The following is a 12,321-nucleotide window of genomic DNA, read 5'->3' on the forward strand; positions in this document are numbered from 1 at the left end:
TTGATTCTTTTTTTTTTTTTTACAGGTTGCACAGTTTGTATACATCGAAATACTGGGTTTTAGACGCACCGATTCTCAACATCTGGCTCTGGGGTCCCACCGGGGGTCCAAAATGGACCCTTACGGGTCTCAAACTCTGAGAGTGTATACATTTTTCTTACATTTTTTCTTTTTTCATTCGGACCCCAAATCTACACTGTTAGAAATTCTCAGTGGTCATTTATCCAAACGGGTCCCATTTGGTTCATATGTTGTACACTCTCAGAGTTACAGACCCGTGAAAGGGTGTCCATTTCGACCTCCCTGGTGGTATCCGGTGGCCCAACGTTGAGAAACCCAGTGGTTTTTAGATGAAACCAGTATGACGAGGGTGGAGGAGGAGCCGGGAGGGGGGGACCGAGGATGCGGAGGAGGAGAGAGGTGTGTGGGGGGGGGGGGGGGCTCGGGGCTCGGGGTGGGGGGAGGGGGGTAGGACCACGTTCACTCTTCTTCTGTGCATCCCAGTATCTCGGCGCGCAGGGTGATGCGTCCGTACCACGACCACGGCAGGATGCGGACGAGGCGGGCGTAGATGGGCGGGTCTATCACGTTCTTTCTGTGCGTGTCGTTGTCGAAGTTTCCTTGGAAGACCTGGAAAAGGGGGGGAAAAAAATCAAAGTTACGATTTATTGTTTTTCTCTCAAGTACCCCCCAGGTTTGGTAACCATTAGGCCAACGGGACCCCACGATCGCTCAAGACAGTCTGCCCGGCGCAAAGCAGGAGCCGACTAGCAAGCGCGGCTGCTCTTGCTATCTTCAGACCGAACCGTGGCTGTCGCTTTCACACTTGGTGCCCGTTGTCTAAATACCAAATGATCATGCGCCCATGTTTGTGTTGTTCTGAAAATGCAGTGTTTCTCAACATGTGGTTCTGGGGTCAAGCCCCCAGAAGCCCGCGGTGGAACAGTGAAGCGGCCGTCGCCTGGTGGTCCGCATTTAAAATGCTACTGCGCGTGCATCTACCGTTTGTGCGCCTGCTCATAACTCTATGGCCACGCCTATTCAACCCAATATTGCATAGACCCAATGGACCCAATGTTATACTTCCTTGCAGACTTCCGGGTGCTTCAAACGCCACTGAGAAACTTTCATTGAAATTAATAGCTGGGGGGGGGGGGGGCAGTCCACCCTCTAGATATATTCTATAACGCTATAGGTCTGGCACTATCAGGACGCACTGCTAGCACAGAACGTGTGCTCTGCACAAATTCAACAAAAGCTGATCTAAATGCAGAGTGCAAACATCGCGTAACTGTTTAGGCAGCACATTGTGGGGATTAAGACGTGCCTAGGTGGGTTCAAAAATTCACACACACACTGATTGCAATCAAAATCCAGACCACTAGACCATTATCCACATCATTATGGCGAGTGTGCCATATGGTAGCCTACCACCAATATGTAAATGGTTGCTGTGCTCAAACAGCAGATAAACAATTTTCAAGGACTTGATTCTTTATCCTATTAGTAAAAAGGTTGCCGCTGTTCATCGAGATAAAGGGAGATAAATTGTGCGCACGCACGCACGCACGCACGCACGCACGCACGCACGCACGCACGCACGCACGCACGCACGCACGCACGCACACACACACACACACACACACACACACACACACACACACACACACACACACACACACAGGTATTGCTACTGTTATAAATACAATGAATAGAAAGCAGTACATCTCACAGCAGTGATTATTAGAGAGCGTGTGTTTGTGGAGTTTAATGGACAGCAGAATGGATGCTCCATTGAAGGCTATGATCATTTCAATTACAATGTATCTAATTACCACTGCTTAATTGGGACGTTCATTGGGAGGCAATAGGCCTCACTGTGTGTGTATTTTAAAACCAGTGTGCTGCAGACAGTCTGCCAAAGTTCACACAAAAAAACTTGAATTATGTATCTTCCAATCAAAATTGACTTAAAGTGAAAATGTAATTAAAATAAAAGTACTCAAAATGTATCTTTTGAATATATTTCAAAGTTTGTTAGTTTCTTTCAAAAATGGCCGCTCTAAAAGCTCACAACGTGTCGTGAGCTTGTACATCAGCTATTTCCGAATAGCTGAATAATAGAATATGGGTATTGTATTAATCCTATATTAAAATCCTATAAATAAAATAAAATAAAACAAATGAATCAGGGTGGTGGGCGGGTGGGTGGGCGACCGACAGTGGACATCACAAACGTAACATGCAGACTTGAAAGGCACACCGTTGGTCCGATCTGCACCAAACATGGCACAATCACAAACACTGTTCAGGGGTCCACCATGACAATAGTCACACCAGGGGCCACGTCAGGGTCCCCCAGGGGCCACATGCACACTGTGACGGCCTCTTGGCCTTAGAGATCTGTGTCTGAGTTCCATGGGCTTGCTCACCCTATATAATGGGGCCTGCGCCTTCACTCTGTCTCTTCATCTGGTTTGGTTTGGTTGCTTTGAGCCTTGAATAGCTTGGTGATTTGGTGACCATTGTTCTGATCAGCGTAATAGCACTGCATTTGAAAATCTAAGAAAAATCTGCAAAGTAACTAGTAACATTTTCTAATTATTGTAGTGGAGTAAAAAGTCAAATATTTGCCCCTGAGATTTTGTGAAGTAGAAGTATAAAGTATTGAAAATGTTAAATACTCAAGTAAAGTAAAACTCTGTATGTACTTGAGTAAACGTACCTAGTTATTTTTCACCACTGATGAAGGGTAGTAAATAAATCAGCAGAGCTGAAGTATTAAGGAGAGATGTTTCCTGTGTCTGTATTCATGCAAGGCAGCCCGGCAGCTTTATGAATAAGATATGTCCAATTATGATAACGAACAGGACAATGAGAAAGAACATTTGCATAATGAAGAACCTCACTTGTATTCAGCCTAACAGTTTAAGTGCTTATACGTGATTTCACTGGAAAATAAATTAAAATCAAATAAATCATACACGGATATACGGACGGACGGAGGAACGGACGGACAGACAGACAGACAGACAGACAACAACAAACGGTTCACAATTTCCATAGATACAATGCAATCGCTTTACTCAACTACTGTGTTTTGTAAAATGTTTTAGGTACTTTTACTTTACTTGAGTCTGTTTTTCTGTAATTCATAATTCTACTCCAATTTTGAAAATAAAATAAAATAATATACTCTTATTCAATTCAATCCTTTATTTCAGACCCAGGGGAGATCCATATCACAATAAACAACAACGCAATAAAACCAAGAAAAATTACAGAAAAATAAACAAAACCTAACTTTGGTACTATAGCCTAACTAAATGTTTTTTCAACACTTTGTACTTTTACTCAAGTCACATTTTGAACAAAGGTATTTTAGTTGTAACTTTATTTTTATATTGTGGCAGTGCTACTTTTACTTGAGTAAAACATAAAATACACGCACACACGCACACACACACACACACACACACACACACACACACACACACACACACACACACACACACACACACACACACACACACACACACACACACACACACACACAGGTTCTTTAAATAACCCCTTATTTTAATGGTTCTATGTTCTATATTGTCCCCTCTACAGTACATCAAATCTATTTGTCAAAAACAGCTGATGTACTGTAGTTTTAGAACAGCTATTTTGGCAAATGTTGGTTGGTTTCTGGTTCCTCAAAGAACTTTGACAAAAAAAGGTTCCATATAAAAAACGATTTATTACATTAAATGGTTCGGAACCTTGTAGCCTTTTATAGAACCATTTAAAAAACATTGTTTTTCTGTGTGTATACCATGGTTCATGGTTTCATCAAAGCCTGTTCGCTGTGCCATTATTCTCTCATTAGTCTAATGTAATACAATCAGAGGCATATGCACTGCAGCTTACATGACTCTATTTAATTGGCCCTGAAAATAAACATGACAGCAACTTTTAATTGCCAGAAGTTTGGTTGGAAGAACTCTGAGGCAAAAACAATGAGTAAGCAGTGCACAAGTTTATAAGTTATGACTGGCAAATAAAAACAGGTGTGCAACAGTTATTTGAACTAAACTAATACAAATAAACAATAATGTTTTTTTGTTTTGTTTTCAAAATTTTTATCCCACGATTTAGCAACCCCATTTTCTTCACCAATTGTGCCAATTGTCTAAGTAATCATGGGCGCTACACTCCCTCTGCCAGCCTAGGGAGAGCCGAGCTCATGCCTCCTTCAATGCATGAGAGCTAAGCCTTCTTATCACACGTACCGTGTGGAAGGAACACGTTATTCCAACCAGTTCCTTTCCCCTCCATCAGGCGCCCGCCCCGGCTGACCAGGGGGAGGCAGTGTAGAGACCAGGATTACTGCATGTTTTTTATGAGGGTACCTACCCTAGGGGACATGGGGAGAACATGCAAACTCCACACAGAGTAGGCCCTTTCACCAACCCCACCTAGGGTATGGGCACTGATGACGCGGAGGAGAGAACACGGCCCCAGCGCCCAAGGTGTCCCCATAGCCGCGGGAAGACCTTTTAGGTAAGCGCGCGTGCATGAGGACCCCCCGCGCGTGCGATTTCCGCGGTTCTGGGCGGATTGGGTTGTTTTTTTCCCAGTTTTTGGTTTCTTTATTTCGGTTTTAGGGTTAGGATTAGGGTTAGGTTAGAGTTATGTGATTTAATTCTTATTTTTGCCTGATTTTACCGATTTATTATCAAAAATGTTTTTTTTATTTTTTTTTATGGGGGGCGGTAGGGGGTGCGGTACCTGGGGGGAGGGGGGGCGGCCGCACCCCCAGCACCCCTACTTCCCGCGGTACTGGGTGTCCCCGGCGGGAATCAAACCCAGGACCTTTAGCTGTGAGGCGACAGCGCTACCGACTGCGCCACCGTGCCCCTATTTCATGGCATTACATAGGAGTGGGTCGTGTCTGATAAAATGAATATCAAAAATATTCAATCAACTTAAAAACTGTCTTGGGGTGCACACAAAAGCCAGAATAGACGTTAAAATGGCCGGTCGGTTGGCCGGCCGCCTAATTGAACTCATATAGATATTTTTGGGGAAATGTGTGCAGGATGTGTCAATATAGCATTTGTCTTACGTAGACAGCGTAGCACGTTGTCATGTCGTCAATTTGTAATGATTTGCTAGCATAAAAAAGTAATTGCTATGGTCCTATGGTCCAGGCTTAATGAATCACATTAGTCATGTTGCCATCAATAAAAACATGGTATGACTGATGTCTTTCTTTTGAGTCTGATAAAAAAACCATTTGTAGATCAAATAAAATGCCATGAAAAACATCCAGGGCGACATATGAAGGTGCAACAGGCTAGAATCAGCCACTAGGTGTTTCAACACCTCTGCTGCATGAGGTTCCTCATGTCCTTGACTCGTGTCTTGTCTTGCCTTGCCTCTCACCATTCACCTCATGTGCATAACTGCAGTGCAGGTTTCCAGAAGTCAGCGTTCACCGGCTTCCTGTTTCCGGTTCAGTGTCACACACACAAACACACACACACACACACATAGGTTTGTTTGATTGGCTCGGCAGCAGAGGTGAACGGGAAACACCAATGACACCTTTGTGTTTCCAGTTCAAATATAGCCTGCTGAGCCAATCAAATGAAGCAGAGGGGAAAACTGACCCCGGAACAGGAAATGTTCTGAGGAAGAGAACTGCAGTTATGCACAGAGTCCATTATCTGCCTATATTGTCTCTGTCTGTCTGTCTGTCTGTCTGTCTGTCTGTCTGTCTGTCTGTCTGTCTGTCTGTCTGTCTGTCTGTTTGTCTGTCTGTCTCTCTCTCTCTCTCTCTCTCTCAATGTCTTTGATTGGTCAATCTCTCTCTCCCCCTCTCCCTCTCTCAATATGCTTCTGACAGATTTGGAATCGTTTTATTAGAAAATGCATGAAATATTCAAATCATCTTCACCTTGTTCTGCCCCCCCCCCCCTTCCCAAACCCCACCGCTGTTGGAGCTTTGATCTCCTTCCAGATCGCGGCCGCGGCTCACAGATCTCACGGGGTGCTTCGACTCAGATCATTTCCTGAACATTGCTTAATGACCTTCCTCTCCGTTTTGTAAGAATGTTCATGGAACATTTCAATCGTTTCACAAATGGGTTATAACGGAAGTCTCCAATCCTCATTGTGGCAGGTGAGCAGAGAGAAAATTGGGCACAATGAAATTTGTGTCAAACCAGACACAGGATCGTGTCAAAGGTCGCGTGCAACCTAGTCAACAGGATCTGAATGTCTCAGTAGAATAACAGGGAGACCAAATACCAGCACCACAATTGTATAAGTTATTTGTATAAACATACTCTACCGTTTTTATTCACTAAAGAAAATGACATAATGGAGCTTCAAAGGTGCAACAGACAACCTTCAGCCACTACCCTTTTGTTGCATACCAGTATGGATCTATAGTATGACATAGGGCTGAAGTGTTAATGTATGTTTTGTAATAATCTAAATCTTCAAAGCAACCAGTAACCAAAGATGAAAGTGTTTTTGGCCAACATCCGATTGCTGATTATTGCGATACACGTTTCCAGTAGGGTTGACCTTACACTGTTATACAATATTCTGGATGCAGATGCAGAATTATAATAAACAGTGCATTCTTATTACCTGATTTATTAGTTCTACTGATGCACATACTAGAGAAAACAATGTATTTTTTTAACCCTTCTTTACCGTATGGAAAGCTACTGTACCCCAAGGAAACACAGATGTTGCAGCCTTAGTCATCACCAAAGTCTTTTTCAGCTTCAAATTCAAACAGATAAAAATATCGGCTACCCCCAACGGTAACACATTACTTAGGTTGGGTCTATATACGCATTATAATCACATTTAAAATGCGCTTATGAGGTATAATGACACGTTATAAATGATAATCATGTATGACAACTTAAAGGTTCTATGACATTTATTTTCACTTGTTTTTTTTTAAATGTTTTTTGGGGGGTTTATGACCTCAATTACACCCAAAAAATCTGAACTTTGAACATTCAGTGGATTGTCTGTGGTCTGGGGTTTTCTGAATAATTAGGCTGAAAAGTAATCTGAGCTTGGCCCTTCGGCAGTGAGTTCACAGCCGATTAATCCCGCCCACTCTCCTCCTCGCCCCTCCCCTCCCCTATCCTTTCCTTTGGGGGGGGGGGCGGAGCAGAGGCGATGATTGACAGGCAAAATCCCTCACCAGCGACACCCGCAGGCAAAGATTTATTTTTTCATTGCAGTTGAAAAGGCTTTAGAAATGTGAGAGAAAAAACACCTGCCATGGATCAATGGAGTGGCATTTTTTGTTAAAACTTTCTATACACGTTTGAAGGACCATAACAAAGACTTTTAATGTGTGGTAAAACTGAACGTCATGAAACCTTTAACAACGTTTATAACATGCTGGTCATAATGCATTATGAGCTCAGTGGAAAAGCATAATAAAACTACCTTAACTTAGCTAGTTATAAAGTGTCTTTGTAATGCATAACTATACACATTTATGAGTGTTATGAAGCATTATAAGTGTATTATAATGCATTCTAGACCCGATTATAGACCCGATCTTTAAGTAAACTGTTACCTGGTGGCTATAATGTGCTGTTCCACTGAGTTTATAAAGCATTATGCACAGTACTTGTACATTGTATTACTATAAGTTATAATACTTAATATACATTGTTATAAGTTATACATAATTATAAACATTTATATCAGGTAATGCCTTATAATAGCATTATAATGCATTATAAATGTGGTTATAACACATTATAGACCCAACCTTAATATAATGTCTTATTTTAAGTACAGTACTTGAGTAGATGTACTTAAATACTTTCCACCTCTGCATTGGGGAAGATTTGCATTCAAAAAGGCTCTAAAAGGCTCAGGATTGGGTTTGCAGAATTGCACACTGGTGCACTTTAAGTTCTTCAATGTCAATACATTGTTTGATTAGGTACCAATGACTTTAGCATTGAAGCTTTGCAAAGAGAAATAGAACTGACTTCTGCTCTACAAAATACCTTAATTCAGTCAATAGTCATTTGTTACTTTCCGTTGCGATCAATCAAGGCCCATCTTTTAGTACTTTACTGACATAAATGAACACTTCTGTTATTAATTATATTAATCTACTCAATACATTGATTGATCAAAATGAGTTATATCAATTACTATAACTGCTAGGCATGTGAACATCCAAATGACTTTAATAGATGAATTTCAGTTGTCATCATGGTATCATTGTATTGTCTTTGTCTGCTGTGAGCAAATTCAGTGCTATGTCTTGATATGAGTAACATATCAACTTTCACCCTGGGTACTTTAGAATGCAACAAGATGCTGGTAAGAAGGATACACAGTTTATTTTAGAAGACACTGCATCAAAATCTCAGGTTCCTAAGTCATTCGATATCAGCCATTAGTTTTTCGCTAAATGTGCTATTGTGCTAGGGCGACTGCAACACACAACACTGTTTAGGAGAGGGGAATTCTAGGTGTGACTGCTCACAGTGGAGAAATAACAAAATGGCAAACAAAGAAGGAAGACCATAAATGCAGAAGTTGATGTATGACAAGAATCTCTTCTCTCCCTATCTGGGGGCCGGATCGGATTTTATATCTATGAAACAACTCCTCTAGAGCAGGATGTTATCTCGATGAAACACCTCTAGAGCAGGACGTTATCTCTATGAAACAACATCTAGAGCAGTATGTTAACTCTATGAGACACCTCTAGAACAGGACATTATCTCTATGAAACACCTCTAAAGCAGGAAGTTATCTCTGACACACCTCTAGAGCAGGAAGTTATCTATGAAACACCTCTAGAGCAGGAAGTTATCTATGAAACACCTCTAGAGCAGGAAGGTATCTATGAAACACCTCTAGAGCAGGAAGTTATCTATGAAACACCTCTAGAGCAAGAAGTTATCTATGAAACACCTCTAGAACAGGACATTATCTCTATGAAACACCTCTAAAGCAGGAAGTTATCTATGAAACACCTCTAGAGCATGATGTTATCTCTTTGAAACAAACTCTCTAGAGCAGGACGCTATTTATATTTGTATGGTGCTATTCTATAGTACAGTGGCTAGTGGATTTGTACTGTTCTATTCTATTGTACACCACACGATAGAATAGATGCTCTGTTCTGCTCCGTTCTGAGACTGGTCCCTGGGTGATTGACCCTTCCTCTCCTTACTGTTATCCAACAGCTAAGAAAGACACACCGAGAGCTCCCATTTCTTTTTGTTCCGCAGTGTGCCTCCAGAATCACCCCAGAGTCCAGAGTCCGCTCCCCAGCATTGATTCCTTTTCTTTTTTTTCTCAGGGTGGACGTACGTGCGTGTCAAGGACACTCTGCGATACTTGGGGAGATCCCTGTGTGGGCTCCTCTGGGGGCTAGAGTGCTGACCAAACTCCATTATTTACACCTGCTGTGTAGGGGCCATGGGTTGCAGCTCAACGCACAACTCGCTGCTTTCTTGCCCTTCTTCCTCTGCCCTTTAAGGTGCTCGAAATACTTCGTTGCGCGCAGGGGCACGCACCGACAATAGCCGATCTTCTTCACAACTCGTCGCGCTTGTAGATCCGCTATTTTCAGTGCGCTACACCGGCACACAGCTTACGTATAACTCAGGCTTTACGTTGCCAATTTACAACTACAATGGAACTGCAATTGCACAATCTCTGAATGAGTATATATAGAGTCTGGAAGCTGTAATCTTCACGGGAAATACATTTTGAAATGTATTTTTGAATTTCAATTTATGATAAGGAACAAGCCATGTTATGCTTGGACTAATTTGATTTATATTTACGAGAATACTAGGACAAAACAGAAGCGGAGGGGAGGCGGGATACTGTATAATCTGCTTTTACTCCCGGGTCGGTTTTCAGAGCTTCCATTAGTACACACTGTATGATGGACGCGTTTGAAAATGGTGGGAGGCAACAGTCTGCCTCCAGAGACTACTGAATGGGTGGGGGGGAGGGGGGGGGGTTTAACACTCAATCAAACTCAAATCCACACAGTAACCACTTCTTTTAACCCATTTGAACCGGGAATGCATCTGCGTAACCACTTATAACCATTATTTTATACCTTGGCTATTAAAAAACATAGCAGATTTACAAGCTCGTAGTGTGGCACTTTTTTGGAAAAATCATGAAAATGTGTGCAAATCTTTTTTTTGTGTCTTCTAAATCTTAACAGTTAAAAAAAAAAAAAAAAACTTACGTTGCCATATCAGATGTTGTCAAACTTTTGCATGTCAAGGACCCCCAAAATGATATATGTTTTGGCCACCAACCGCTGTCTCAAAAAGTATTGTTCCAGGGACCCCCAGAAGCAAAGATTTGAGTAAAAAATGTTTGCTTAAAAAAAAAAAAAATATATATATATATATATATATATATATATATATATATATATATATATATATATATATATATATATATATATATATATATATATATATTCAAAGATTTGCACACATTTTCATGTTTAAAAAAAAAAAAGCAGATCTACAAGCTCATAGCGCGGCACTCGGTGCCGCGCTATGAGCTTTAATGGCTTTAATGGCCAAATAAATCTCCAAATGACACAGATGCGTTCCCGGATTGAATGGGTTAAGAGACAAGGCAACAGGGAGCCAATCCCCGCTGCTTTTGACCCCTGAGTGTGAATGTGACTCCGGCTTCTCTGCTGTTTCACGCGTCCCATTGCCAATCAGTGGCTTGAAAGTAACCAAGTACAATGTACTCAAGTATACCGTACTTTTAATACTTTAAACTTCAACTCCACTACGTTTCGGAGGCAAGTTTTGTACTTTTTTTACAGCTTTATTTACAAAACAGACATTAACCAGGCATAAATCCCTATTTTATATTTTGGCTATCCGAAAATAGTTGAGCTTGTAGGTTATTTATTTATTGACAAATTACCAAAACAAAAGCACTTTTACTTTGGTACTGTAAGTATATTTCAATACCAACTACTTTTGTACTTCTGCTCGAGTAAAATCTTAAACACAAGAGTCTTTACTTGTAACAGAAAATTTCTACATTGCCGTATTGCTACTTTTTTTTTTACTTAAGTAAAATAATCAGAGTTCTTCTTCCACCACTGTTCGCTGCCAACGACTTAAAACAAAAAAAAAACACAAGAGGGGAGGAAACAGGCGGCCATTAGAGGCCTAACACATCTAACATGCTATTACCCTATGACCTGCCGGGAATTCCAGCCTCTAATGGTTAATTAACCCGGTGGGGACCTAAGTGGAACCGCATTTGGACCGATCAATTACTTTTGTGCTCAACCGCCTCTGTCAAAGCGACTGTGGAAGAGGCATTGACACAGCATGTCAAGGTACTCTGTGGTGTCCATGTATAGGAGGTTAGTCAATGTGTTACGGCTCAGTCCTCCTCACCTTCACATTCACGGCTCCTCCCCCCTCTCTGACTACTCCCTGGCTCAACTCAGCGCACCTGCTCTCCCTCACCAATCTCCACACCTGCCTTCCATTCTACAATCAGCTGCTGCCACTACAAAAGCCCAGTCTGCACTTCACTCCTTGCCAGAGCTTCACCTGTCAACACGTACGGTAAAGTACAGGCCAGCCTACAGTTAGCTTTTCCCAGTTGTAGTGCTAGGTTACTATTTAGTCTTTCACTGCTATTTGCCAAGCTGTTTAACTTTATGCAGTTACAGCCCCAGCCTTCTGTTGTTATCCTGTGGTGGTTATTTGTCACTAAACCTGCCTCTCCTCTCCTCTCCAGTCTTCCGGATCCCCAGCTGAGCTGTGCCACCACGGAGCCACCAACCCACACCACCTCCACTCACTCCACTACCTTTTCCCCACAAACCTTGAATAAATACGCCCACGGGCTTCACCTAAACCTACGTCTCCTCTTGCTGTGCGCTTGGGTCACACACATTCACCAGCCTTAACAGTGAGCTACATATCGTCACTGTCGGGTAGAAACCGCTTATCTTCATATTCTAACTTTTTGTGTTTTTTTGGTAAATGAATGCCCTACTTGAGCATACTACAGGGTCACACAAAAGCATCAAAAGTAGTGTAGAATAATCCAATATTTTGATGTAACGGTGGCGTTTGTATTGGCATGTTACCTGCACATGTGGCCTTCTAGCGCCTTCCTGTATCTTATTTACAGAATGTTTCAGGATATTTAGTCATAAGTACACATATATGCAATTCTAAGCTCTGACCTAGAGTGTAGAAATCAGGGGACTTTGCACACTGATGGTGTTGAGAGAGTTGATTG

The 12,321-nt window shown here is 41.8% G+C and overlaps 1 protein-coding gene across 1 annotated transcript in view; it reads right to left on the bottom strand.

The window, feature by feature from the left end:
- Positions 1-480: 480 nt before the first annotated feature.
- Positions 481-12,321, bottom strand: part of edil3a (EGF-like repeats and discoidin I-like domains 3a) — a gene marked incomplete at its 3' end in the record, with an annotated part of 278,314 nt that continues 266,473 nt past the window's right edge. The window contains exon 10 of the mRNA XM_080433840.1: positions 481-630. Within this exon, the coding sequence (XP_080289966.1) occupies positions 481-630 (150 nt within the window). The remainder of the gene's footprint in view (positions 631-12,321) is intronic.

Source organism: Gymnoscopelus braueri, assembly GCF_963280865.1.
Source record: "Gymnoscopelus braueri genome assembly, chromosome: 7".
NCBI lineage: Eukaryota > Metazoa > Chordata > Actinopteri > Myctophiformes > Myctophidae > Gymnoscopelus > Gymnoscopelus braueri.